The sequence below is a fragment of the Centruroides sculpturatus genome, unplaced genomic scaffold (assembly GCF_000671375.1).
Source record: "Centruroides sculpturatus isolate CEXI.00-Female unplaced genomic scaffold, Cexi_2.0 scaffold1552, whole genome shotgun sequence".
NCBI classification, from domain to species: domain Eukaryota; kingdom Metazoa; phylum Arthropoda; class Arachnida; order Scorpiones; family Buthidae; genus Centruroides; species Centruroides sculpturatus.
This window is the reverse complement of record NW_019385930.1, coordinates 1-13,050: the sequence shown is the minus strand read 5'-3', so window position 1 is coordinate 13,050 and position 13,050 is coordinate 1. Positions and strand designations below refer to the sequence as shown.

At 29.0% G+C, this 13,050-nt stretch overlaps 1 protein-coding gene across 1 annotated transcript in view; it reads left to right on the top strand.

Annotated features, from left to right (window-relative positions):
• LOC111612631 (cytoplasmic dynein 2 heavy chain 1-like) overlaps window positions 1-8,734 on the top strand; it is a gene marked incomplete at its 3' end in the record, with an annotated part of 63,855 nt that extends 55,121 nt beyond the window's left edge. The window contains exons 12-14 of the mRNA XM_023353871.1: window positions 1,976-2,230; window positions 7,355-7,498; window positions 8,579-8,734. Coding sequence (XP_023209639.1) covers window positions 1,976-2,230; window positions 7,355-7,498; window positions 8,579-8,734 — 555 coding nt within the window. The remainder of the gene's footprint in view (window positions 1-1,975; window positions 2,231-7,354; window positions 7,499-8,578) is intronic.
• Between the last annotated feature and the right edge of the window lie 4,316 nt (window positions 8,735-13,050).

Genomic DNA, 13,050 nt, shown 5'->3' with positions numbered 1-13,050 from the left:
AATAAAACATCAATACAAAAAAACAAAAACATGTTATTGCTCATTTATATTTTCTTACATTGTTTCATTGAAATGGAAGGTTATCATGCTTTCAAAGCATGATTTTTATAAAAACTGTGTTGTTTTAAAGGAAATTTCTTAAATGTATCAATTACATAGAATTTTTCCACTCAGAACAACAGATGATGTTTTTATTGCAATCTTTAAAAGTCATCTAGTAAACAAGAAAGTAGAATCAGCTGGTAAACATGAGTTCCATTTTTCCACTCAGAACNTATTTGCGAATATTTTCTATAAATTTCTCCAAATCAATTCTTGGTCGTTTCGAAGTAGCCATGATAAAACGTAAACAAAAGCTCGTTTCCCGCAATTTTCGCACGATGTCACGATGACGTAGATCCACTGACTTCTGATTGGTTGAAGGTACCGTTTTACAGTCGTATCCGTGTCAAAAGTTGAACATAGCTCAACTCGCTTTTACGCTGGTTTTACGGCCTGCTCAAGCGTAAGATATTAGGGTCACGTGATTAAAAGCTTTTACGGCGAGGGGTTTTTACTGTAGTGGAGTCCTAGCCTTATTGACATTATTAGTAGTAATAGTTAGTCAGTGTAGGCTACACTGACCATTTACCCTGACCTTAAAAATAATACCTTCCTCCCATTTACAGAGAGTTCCTTAAATTTAATGTTTATTTTTGCATTTTTGAATCAAATAACAATAAAGTAGGCCTACACATAAAAAAAGCTTTTTTAAAATTCCACAATTATTTTACTTTGTTAAAAAGATGCAAAATGAAGAAATTACACATATGATCATAGTTTTTGATGTAATGCTGACTGTTTCACAGTTTTAGAATAAAAACTCATTTGTTTTTATGTGACATAATGTGTTCGTTTTTTTAATTTGCTCTCTAGAGAGGGATGTATGGTCTCACTTAGCCTGGCATGTATGGCATTCCCCTGGGATAAACTGGCATGCCAATTTTTACCGTATGGAAATATCTGATTTCATGGTCTCCTCAGACAGACTGACATGCCAGTCATTCCACGAAAATACAGTGAGAGAAAACTTGTCATGCATCCTTATAAAGCAGATTTTAATGACTTTAAAATGATAAGATATCATAATAAAATATATAAGAATTTATAAATGATGATAAATAGAATGCTTTCTGCACTATAGTTTAGTTATGTATAATTTAATAAGATGATGAAGTATACAGTTAGATTATTAACTAATTAAATAAAAACATTATATTATATCTGATATGTTGTAACTAGTATAATTCTCAACACTACTGTTTTTTTTCTTCTTTGTTTTTATGCAAAAAAGCATGACAGCAAAATAACTTTTATTTCACAATATGCATTTTGAAATGTTCTCTTAAGAAAAGATATTACTCAGTCTACAAATTAAAAAAGAAAAATGGTAGCAATTATAAAAAGGATTAAAACAAAAAATGTTTAAAAATTTTAAAAACTTAGTAATAAAAGGCTGTAATTCCACAAACATTTCTTTTTAAATAAAAATAAAAGGAGTGAAATGTTTCCACAAAATTAAATACAATACCACATATTCTGCATATATGTCGATTTCTAAATCAGTATCTAGCATTTGAACAGCAATTACTAAAACAATAAATTTAAATTTCATTTAAAAAAAAAATTATTGCCACAGTTCTATAAACCAAGAGAGAACCAATCTTGTGCACATCTCCACAATTTGAATTTATCATCATTTATGTAACGATATTAAACAAATTTCATCTAATCAATTCTTTTATATTTAGCATTAATTTACATTTTTCAGTACAAATTTAATAATATTTCTTTAAAAACTATTTTGTATTCCCATTCCTACAGAATTATTAATTAAATTATTACTACTATTTATAAATTTTTTATTGAATTATCATTGATATATTTTATTATAATAATTAATATACAATTATATATAAATTTTGTTTCATTGCAGTTATTAGCTGCAGTTTTACAGCATGAAAAACCAGAATTAGAACAAAGAAGAATGCAATTATTAGAACAAGAGGAAGAATTAAAATTACAACTAACAAAATTAGAAGAATCATTGTTAGAACAGTTAGCATCAGCTCAAGGCAATATTTTGGAAAATAAAGAGTTAATTGCATCTTTAAATAATACAAAATCAAGTAGTTTAAATATATCTTCAGCTTTAAAAGAATCTCAGCAACTTCAGCTATCTTTAGAAGAAGTAAGTATAATTTATGTTTTGAGTATGCTTTCTTCTTTTATAAAATAAAAATTCAAACTTTTATAAAATTAGACCAAAAATGAAAAAATAAGCCTTTATTTATTATTAGTCTATAATCATCAATATATGGTATTACTATTATTATATATTTATTAATATACAGGAAGTAACCCATATAGAAAACATTAACCTATAATTATTGTTCTTCTGTTTCTTATATATTAATAAAAGTTTCTGTTTTGATATCTCAAATAATTTTTATTGGAAGATTTTCTTGATACAGCAATTGAAATTGTTTTGAATAACTACTTTATCAATATAAAATATATCAGGGGCACTTTAGGCGTTGAATGTTATTGACATGAATTTTGATTGAGTTTATCTTGAGAAAGAAGAAGGATTATTTAATGATGAATTTGTGGTGGTCTCAGGCATATTTATTAATAATTATATGGATTTTACTCATTTTGGCCAGAAATGAACAAAACCCTGGGCCTTTATTTCATTCTCAGTTGAAGAGAGGACACCCTCCATTGACCAGAAGTAGTAATGCAGTTAAGGTGTCTAAATCAGCCAATGTGAAAACTATGGTCCGTAAACAATCTGTGACTTCTAAGGATATAGAGAGGAGTGAAAAAGTTTATGAAGAAGACAGGGAAAATAATTTTGAATCTATGTTATTAGGTTGTTTTGAGTTGATGGAGAAGGATGATAGCCCAACCACAGCTAATTTATGACAGTTGTCAAAACTATCAATAATTCAGACCTCACATAGTTCTATAATCGAACAAATTATGGAAGTGAAAACAGAAATTAGCTCGATACATCAGGATAATAAGGATTTTAAGATTAAGCTTGGTTCTTTGGAACAGAAGGTTAATAAATTAGAAATAGTATTACCTGATTTAGACAGGCAATTGAAAGCTCAACAGTATATGGCAAATAATATCTTAAATATAACTAATCAACTTAATTTGATGTTATTTGGCTACCCAATGAATGATAATATGAATATTAAAAGAAAGCTTAATAGATTTCTTTAGGGAGATGTTGAAGTTGACAGAACTCAAGGTGGAGGAAATTACAAGTACTTATAAGAAAGGAAGAGCCCACGATCCTAAAAATTACTTTAAGTACTATTCAAAGGAAAAATTAAATAGTATCAGTCTTTTACAACTACAAAAAGTCTCCTGTGTTGAGAATTATAGTAATTTGTGATTATTTCCTGATCTCACTCAGGAGACTAGGGATCGTAGAGCTAAAATTCTTCCATTTTATATTGAAGCAACGAAAAAAGGTATGCAAATTACATTAAGAAATGACTATGTTATTTATAAGAATAAGAAAATTACTTATAGCTTTATAAAGAATTGCTTGGTCAATACTAGATCTTTTTTAGATGTAGAAATCAATTGACTAATTTATTTAGTATTGTGAATGCCAATGTAAACAACAAACAACAATAGAAATAAGATTAGACAAAGATTTTACGATTAAGGTCATTAATTGGAATACACAAGGTATTAGAAATAAATTTTCTTCTAATTATTTTAAAAACTGCTAGAGACATATGAAATTATATTATAGGACTGGAAGTTTATTGGAAATTATAGGACTGGAAGAGACTTGGATTACTAAACTAACTATAAAGGAGATACACCTCCTACAAGCATCATTTAATTATATTTTGGTTCCAGTTATAAAAAAACTGGGAGTTGGTAGGCTGAAGGGATGAATTATGTTGCTAATAAACAAATCCTTGGGAAATCTGGTATATTCCTATTGGAGTGCATACCTAATATTTGTAATGGTTAAATTGGAAAATCATAATTTTAACAAGTACCCCAATGGACATTTGGCAATAATTGTTAATTATACCCCTCCCTATGATACACTCCAAGGCCCATTTCAGGAAATTGAGATAATTTTCTTGAACTGGTCACACTTTACCTCGTTGTGGTTAATTCTTGGGGATTTCAATGCCAAAATTGGAAATGAATGTGATTCTAATTATAATGAGAATAATCAGGTGATTTATAATATAAGAAAAAGTCATGATACAGGAATCAACAAGAAAGGAAAACTACTAATTAAATTTGCTAAAAGTTATGATTTTTTTATTTTGAATGGCTGTATGATAGAGGATTAGCCAGGTAGACATACCTATATCTTGACGAAAGGTGCATCGGTGATTGGCTATATTTTATGCTCTGAATTCATATTGGACCACTGTGTTAGATTCAAGGTACTTGATAATGACTTATCAGATCACTTTCCAATACAGTTAACTATTACATCAAGTACAAATTTACCAATTTTTAAAGAGAAGATAAGGAGGCAATTTACAAACAAAGAAATATAAATATAACATTAAAAAATTTGAGGCTGAAATAGGCAAGAGAATAAAATTATTCCAAAAAGGTGGATTTTAGTGAAATTTATAATATATTAAGCAAAATTTTCAATGACTATATTATTGAATTTAGCCCACATAGAATTAAATATTTAAACAAAATGATATCTAAGTTTAAACAAGAGTGATTCAATCTGGACTGTTATAGGGCTAAGAAACTCAAAGAATACACTTTGGCATCATTTCGTAAAAATAGATTAAGGGAATTAGTTGAATATAGTTGTGCAAAATAAAGATATGATAATCTTATAAAGGCAGAGAAGATATTTTAATTTGTTAAACAAAAAGCTATTAATAGACAAGAATAACACATTCTTCTGGTCGTTGATAAAAAATATCATCCTGGGACTATGGTTGAAAAGCAGGAGCATATTGGTTTTGTCAAATGGTTTGTTTTTTCAAGGTGAGGAAATTGGATATATCAAGTCGTTCACTAGAAATAGATGTAATTGTAATGTATGGTGAGAAGATGGTGATGAATCTACCAATACAGGCCTCTGAAATTATAAGTAATATTAATAAACTAACAGAATCGACTGCTGTTGGACCTGATTTAATGCCAGTCAGTTTTTTAAATGAATACCAATTGAAGCGACAGAAGCTTTGGCAATTAGTTACAACTATATATATGAACATGGTGTTTTTCCTGAATTGTGGTGCTCTGCATATTTTCAGATGATATTTAAAAGGGGTGACAGGTCAAGTCACAGTAATTATAGACCCATTGCTATTTTGTCTACATTAAGAAAAATCTTTTACATTAATTCTTACGATTAGGTTTGATCAACGGACGAGAGAGAATTCTTTGATCTCAAATTCACAATTTGCACTTGTTAAGAGGAGTGGATTAGAAGTTGCAATTTTTGTATTGCTATCAATTATTCAAATTCATCTTTCTAGAAAAAGACACAAAGTCTATGCAGCTTTTTTAGATCTGGAAAAGGCCTTTGATTCAATATCAATAGAAAAACTATGTGTAAAATTGAAAATACATGGCGCAGATTCATTATTTATAAAAGCTATAAAATCTTTATTTGGTCATTACCTAGTCACAATTTAAAGTGGAAAGAATACTTATCCTCCTTTTGACATATGCGGAGGTCTTTTACAAGGTGACCCATTATCACCTTATTTATTTAATATCATGATCCATGATATTGATAAACAATTTAATAGAGAAAATGGAATTCTAGTGAGAAATCAGACAGTTCATTCAATACAATATGCGGATGATGTAATATTGCTTTCGACCACTAAAATTGGTCTATAAAGAAAATTAAATCAGATGCAAATATTTTTCTTAGATGGAAATGAAGATTAACCCAAATAAAACACTTATTCTTATATTTCAAAGAGGAGGAAAAATGGCTAAACAGGATCATGATTTTTACCTTCTAAATGACAAATTGAAAGTAGTTGAAGAAATTTCATACTTAGGAATTCACTTTACTTCAACACTATCTTTTGGAAAACATGTCCAACAAGTTCAAAATAAAACAAATAGAATAATAAATAATTTAATTTATTTACTAGTTGAAATGAAAACTAATTCTATACAAAAACAATTTCAGCTCTTTTCATCAATAGTCATAAATTTGATATGCTATGCTTGCCCAGTATGGGGCATGGATTGGCTATCTCACTTCAAGAAAATCCAATTATTATACATAAGAAAGATTTATTGCCTGGACAGGGCAGTACTTGGTTATGCAATTTTTCATGATAGTAATAGATTACAATTGGAGCCTTATATGGTAATAAGGATTATGAAGTTTTATAAGAGAATGGCCAACAGTGAAAATATGCTGATAAATACTATATTGAATGTACTTAAAAGATTAGCTGAGGATAAAAGGAATTACACAAATAATTGGTATAATAAATTTTGTCTCATGTTGGTTAGATATGGGATATCACATATATTATTTAACAATACAGAAGTCAATTGGAACTCCAGTTTCACTACTTTAGCTGAAAATATGTTTAATAACTCCACTGACCAAGAAATGAAAAAATTACAGAATTCCAAATTTCATTTGTGGTATATTAACAATTTAAACTTTCCTCCTTTGAGTGATTATGTTAACTTTCAAATCCCATTTAAGATAAAAGGGTTTTACATGCAGCTTAGATTAAATAGTTTCTATGTAATAGTTGACGGAAATTATTTAGGCATTCAGTACAGCCAATGCAGTTGTCAAGATCAATTTTCTATGTACCATCTAATTTGTTCATATAATGGATGTATAAATTTTAGAGATCAATTTGGTATTTCTACTTTGACCAGGTGCAAATCTATAGAAGAATTCTATCACAAATCATTTCAAATGGGTCCAATTATGATAACCAGAGTATACAGTTTTTTAAATAAATATATTAAGTTGTCAGAGGTCTACAGTCAGTGGTAAAATAGAAATCAAGCTTCAAGTCTGAATTTACTAACTTAATACTGTGTATTTAAATATTACGGAAAAATTTCCAACATCATAGGAATTATATTTTATTTAAGTTCAACTTTTGTTTGTACTGTTTTAATTATTGTATCCCCCTTGTAGCTGTATAAATTCCAAAATACATTAATAAATTTGAATATAAAATATATCAGATATAAATATTTTATTTTTTAATTCTTTATAAAGAATTTATCAACAATATATTTATATAAAATATGTATTTTGTAATTTTAAATTTTATTCTAATTTCTATTTTAGGAAAGAAAAGTTTATTTACCATTGGCTCAGTTTGGTAGCAATTTATATTTTGTAATAACTGAACTTATTAAACTGAATAATATGTATGATTTTAGTTTATCTACATTCTTTAAATTATTTAATCAAGCTCTTGCAACTGATAAGGTAAGTAAAGATTTAAATAAAATAAGCTTAAGTTGGATAATTTTTAATTTAAATTCCATAAATTTAATTCTAATGAAACATTATAATTACAGTAGATCCCCCTATAAGACGGTAGATACGTTCCGTTCTTTATGAATCAATTTTGTAGGAATCATAGTTTACGGACTACGGCTGTTTGAAAGGTTTTCTTTCATAAAATTAATCGATTCTAGACTAATTCGACTCAACATTTCCAAAATACGTATATTTTTTTTAAAATAATCCGTATAAACTACGTTATAAACAAAAAATTGTAGGATTACTTACCGAGTGTGTACCCTTTGACTACGCTCGTTGCTAAAGCTTGGTTTCGTCGCGGAACAGCGCATCAAATTGCGGCCGCGATTTCTGATATTATTTTTCTGCGAAAACTTCGTTGACCTTTGGAGACATCATTAATATAAATAATTTTTATGGCCGTTAAATAAGAAATGTTTCTTTCACAAGAAATGTATAAAATTACAGTACTAAACAGACGATAGGTCGCCTAACTCGCCGTAGCGTGACGCTAGACGGCGAAAAATATATATTTAATTATAATAAAGTTACAATAAATTAAGTTAATATATAATTATATATACAGTACCTAATTTATATATAATTAATATATAATTATATGTACAGTACCTAATTTATATATAATTTATATAATACTGTCCAGACGATAGAAATCTCTCCGTAGCGTGGCGCTACGGACGGCGGGTAAGTAGTTCGGCTGCCCGATGACGTTTTACGTATTATAGGAGTTATTTTTACCGTTGTTTACGGATAATGCCACAATTTTTATAGGAATCATAACTATAGGAAACGCTTTTATAGGGGGATCTACTGTAAATATGTAGTAATTCATATTAATTCTTGAAAATTAAGTATAAATATTGATTATTACTTTTACAATATATTAAAGTTAAAGTTAAAAGAATACATATAAAAACTTCAAATAATCATATAATGTATTTCTTAAAACAGTCAGTATTCTGAATTTAATCAAAATTTTTTTAATTTGAGAAAATCATTCATTTTGTTTAATTTCTTGTGCAGATAAGTAACAGTCCAGAAGATAGAATGAAAGGATTAATCCAATCTCTTCAACATCTAGTTTATGAATATGTGTGCCGTTCATTATTCAAAACTGATCGATTAACCTTTGCTATGCATTTAATACATGGAATGTATACTCAACATTTTCAAGAAAATGTAAATATTGTATAATTGTCATCATATTGATATGATAAATTATTTTAATATGTAAGATTAAAATTAAAATTTATTTTTTATAACTAGAACAAAAAACATTTTTAATGCATAAATTCAAGAATCAAAAATAATTTTGTTTATATTGAATATGTTCAGATTTTTAATTCAAACAATAAAATTATATATTTGTAGTTACAGGAAAGTTCATTATTGTTTTTATTAAGATAATGGATTTTCAGGTTTGGTATTAGTAAAATACATCTTTATTTTTATTCTCTGGATCTAACTTGCACTGGATTTAGGAAAAATCATTAAAATTAAAATTTAAATCCACTGATTTGATTGATATTCTGCAGCAAATTGAGGTAGGTAATGATCCCCACATCACTGTTTTTGATTTCATATTTCTTTTCCCTTTGATTCAGCTGCAACCATGCTTCTGCGCACTTAGGGACCTTCTTCTTAGAGAGAATGGAGCCCATCAGCATCGTAAGCAGATTTTGGAACTAGCACAACTCATGTGCTATACCTCTGTTTTTCAGTTTAATAACAGCACATACTTACAAAAACGGGAGACCTTTGACAGTTAGAAGACAAGGTCTTACCCAAGTTTTTACCAAACATCGTGGTTTACAGGAGATATGTAGATGACCTGTTTATCCTTTGGAAAACTAAACCAAATGTTGATGAGTTTTTAACATGCATGAACAACTCGTTAAGCTAGATCAAATTAGTAACTCTAACACTCATTTCTTAGATGTCAACATGCATTTCAATTGTGGCAAAACGGAAATGAGCATTTACAACAAAACGGGCCACATACCACTATTTATCTCTGCAAACTCGTCTGACCCCTTTTAATATAAAATTGCAGCCTTCCGTGCCCTAATCAGACGGGCCTTTACTCATCACAACAATAGGCACAGCACTCTGCTTGAGCTACAACGTATAGAAGATATAGCGATTGAACACGGCTACAGAAGAAAAATGGTTTGTAGTTTAACACATGCCTATGCCAACCAACTTGCCCCATGCAGCATTTCTAACACATAGACTACTTCTAACAGAAGCCAACAATGCATCACAGGCTATAAGTGCACTGTAGTTCAGTTCAATCAACATTTGAACTCCTTATACCAGTGTTTTTCAACCTGTGGGTTGCGACCCCCAAGGGGGTCCCAAAGCCTTACACGGGGGGTCGCGGGTGAAAGAAAAAGACAAGTGTTTGTAGGTCCTACACTACAATAAAAAAATCTAGAATTTCAGTGAGAAGGCTGTGCCTGTTTATTTTACAGTACAATTGGTTTTTCGATCGATATTTAAAGAAAGAAAATTAAATACGTAGTTTTTAGAATCACTGATATAGTTTTAATATGGCCCTGGGGGGTCGCCAGAATTTTTTAACTTGTAAAGGGGTCGCGTATTCAAGAAGGTTGAAAAACACTGCCGTATACAAAGGAAATTGCAAACCAGAATGGCACAGAAATTGCATACAGGAGATCTGGCACAATTTACAAGCGGCTACACAATGAAAAAGATAAAATAGATCTAAGCAGAGCCCCAGGAATATACTCTATTCCCCTTAATTAAGGATGATAGATTCCAAAGGAACTTCATTTATATTGGCTCAACCATTCATTCAATTCATAAAAGGATACGTGAACTTCAATTCAACCTTACAAACAACAGGCATACCACTGCCTTATCTATGTACGCCACTAACCTGGAATTTTATGTGGACTTCCAGAACACCAGATTAATTAGGCAGGCTTTTCAAATAGACCATATTCATCACATGGATGTCTTGGAAATTTATAAAGCCAACTTAAAAGGCAACTGTATTAACTTTAAAGATGGTGAGACTATTGCACATGCACGGAAATATCTGTTCAAACAGAGTCAATCAGACATGTGAAATTTGATATATACAAACTTTAAAGTCGAGCTTCATCATTCTAATGGTCCAATTTGGAAGCCAGTTTAGTTTGTTACCTGAAGCAGGCCTTGGTGAAGGCTGAAAACGTTCAAAAGTTTAGTTTAAATTCAATTACTGGTTAAAAAAGGCTTTGTTTGTGACTGTTCATAATTGACTCAAACATGGCCTTAATCCGTATGGTACAGAGGGGATATATCTCCCAATACCACCAATTTTTGTACCAGCAAATTGTCTCCCTCCCAATGTATTTTTATTTTATACCATACTACAAAAATTAAAATCAGAAACAACTACTGTATGCAACAAATATACCTTATATTGTATATCCACTCAATATTGCCTATCCCTCAGTATTTATACAAATAAATCCCAATGGACTCAAAGACATCTTTCTCCAACTTCTTTTACATAAAAAAGTTAGCACTAACTTCTTAAATTGATGAGGTCCTTGAAGAAAATTGCATGATTAAATTTCATTATCAGACTAAACATTATAAAGAACAAATTTTTCAAAAAAATGAATATAATCAGTGTTTTAAGGTTTTGGAACATTATCAAAAATGAAAATTTTGGCAAAATTTAATTTCTTACAACTGTAGATTTTCCAAATCCTTAGAAATAAAACATCAATACAAAAAAACAAAAACATGTTATTGCTCATTTATATTTTCTTACATTGTTTCATTGAAATGGAAGGTTATCATGCTTTCAAAGCATGATTTTTATAAAAACTGTGTTGTTTTAAAGGAAATTTCTTAAATGTATCAATTACATAGAATTTTTCCACTCAGAACAACAGATGATGTTTTTATTGCAATCTTTAAAAGTCATCTAGTAAACAAGAAAGTAGAATCAGCTGGTAAACATGAGTTCCATTTTTCCACTCAGAACAGCAGATGATGTTTTTATTGCAATCTTTAAAAGTCATCTGGTAAACAAGAAAGTAGAATCAGCTGGTAAACATGTGTTCCATGGTTATGATCTCTTGCTTAAAAAAAATTCAATCTATAATTTTTGCATTTCAAATTAATAACATAATATAATAATATTATATTATGTTAAGAAGAACAAAAATTTTTTTTGTTTTGTTGTTTTATTTCTAACAGTGCAAAAAAACTCTATGGTTCAAAAATATAAGCATTAAATTTTACGATAATTTTAATGTTTTGGTAACATTCCTAATAGGTTAGAATATTCTGAAATTTTGGTGTTTTTTACATTGCATGAGCTGACAATGAGTTTTAACCTCAAATACTTTTCAAGCTATTTTCCAACAATTTCTCTAATTCAGGAATTAATGTTTGGTTGAGTTATGTATATTTGATTCTTCTTTACTTCACAACTGTGAGTGCACAGGTAGACACTGGACATCTTCAACATTACTCTTTATTCAGGAATATCTTACACACTGATATGCATTTTAGGCATATGCCCTTCTTCCATATAATTGATTCATTTTCAAATTTTTTTACATAATTGATAATGAATTTTTTTTAGTAATTACTTTAGTAATATAGATAAATTTATATGAATTTTGGATGTTGAAAATGACAATCTTTGCAAAATAATGTTTACTCATTTCTTATTAAATATTTTCTAAATTTTAAAATCAGATTTTACATTTATTACATTTTTTGACACATTTTTCTATTTTTTTTATTAACATCTGAATTTCAATTTTATATTTTTGCTTTGATATTTTAAATTACTTTTAGAATTATATATACAGGGAGATTCAAGTCACAGAAATTTTAAAAAATTAATAAATCATAAACTATTTACAGTAAGATGATGCCATTTTCACAGAAATGCTTAGAAAGAAGTGGGATTTTTTTAAGTGTAATAAAAATTTTAGTACCAAAATAGTTACATTTCTTGCCATAGATGGCGCTGTAGCATTTGTAAATTTGTTAAAATAAAAATAAAAAAACAAAAATGTTCTCTTAGTGTAAGCTCTAGTAACAACTACACAAATTATGTAATCTTATCAAGTGCCATCTATGGCAAGAAATATAACTATTTTGGTACTAACATTTTTATCACACATAAAAAAATCCCACTTCTTTCTAAGCATTTCTGTGAAAATGCATCATCTTACTGTAAATAGTTTGTGAGTTATTAATTTTTTAAAATTTCTGACTTTTGAATCATCCTGTATATTATTAAATTTCACTTATATGCTCTTCACCTCAAATTAGTAGTGGTTTGCCCCTGTACAGTACATCATACTTTTCCTTTAACTATAGAATCGTACTAATCATCTATCAACACCTTTCAGGGAATAATTGTTTAATTGAAATAACGTAACTTCCGATTTTGTTCGTATATACTTAATCGGGATCTCCTGCCTCTAAGGTTTCCATATCTAGTCTCGTCTTTC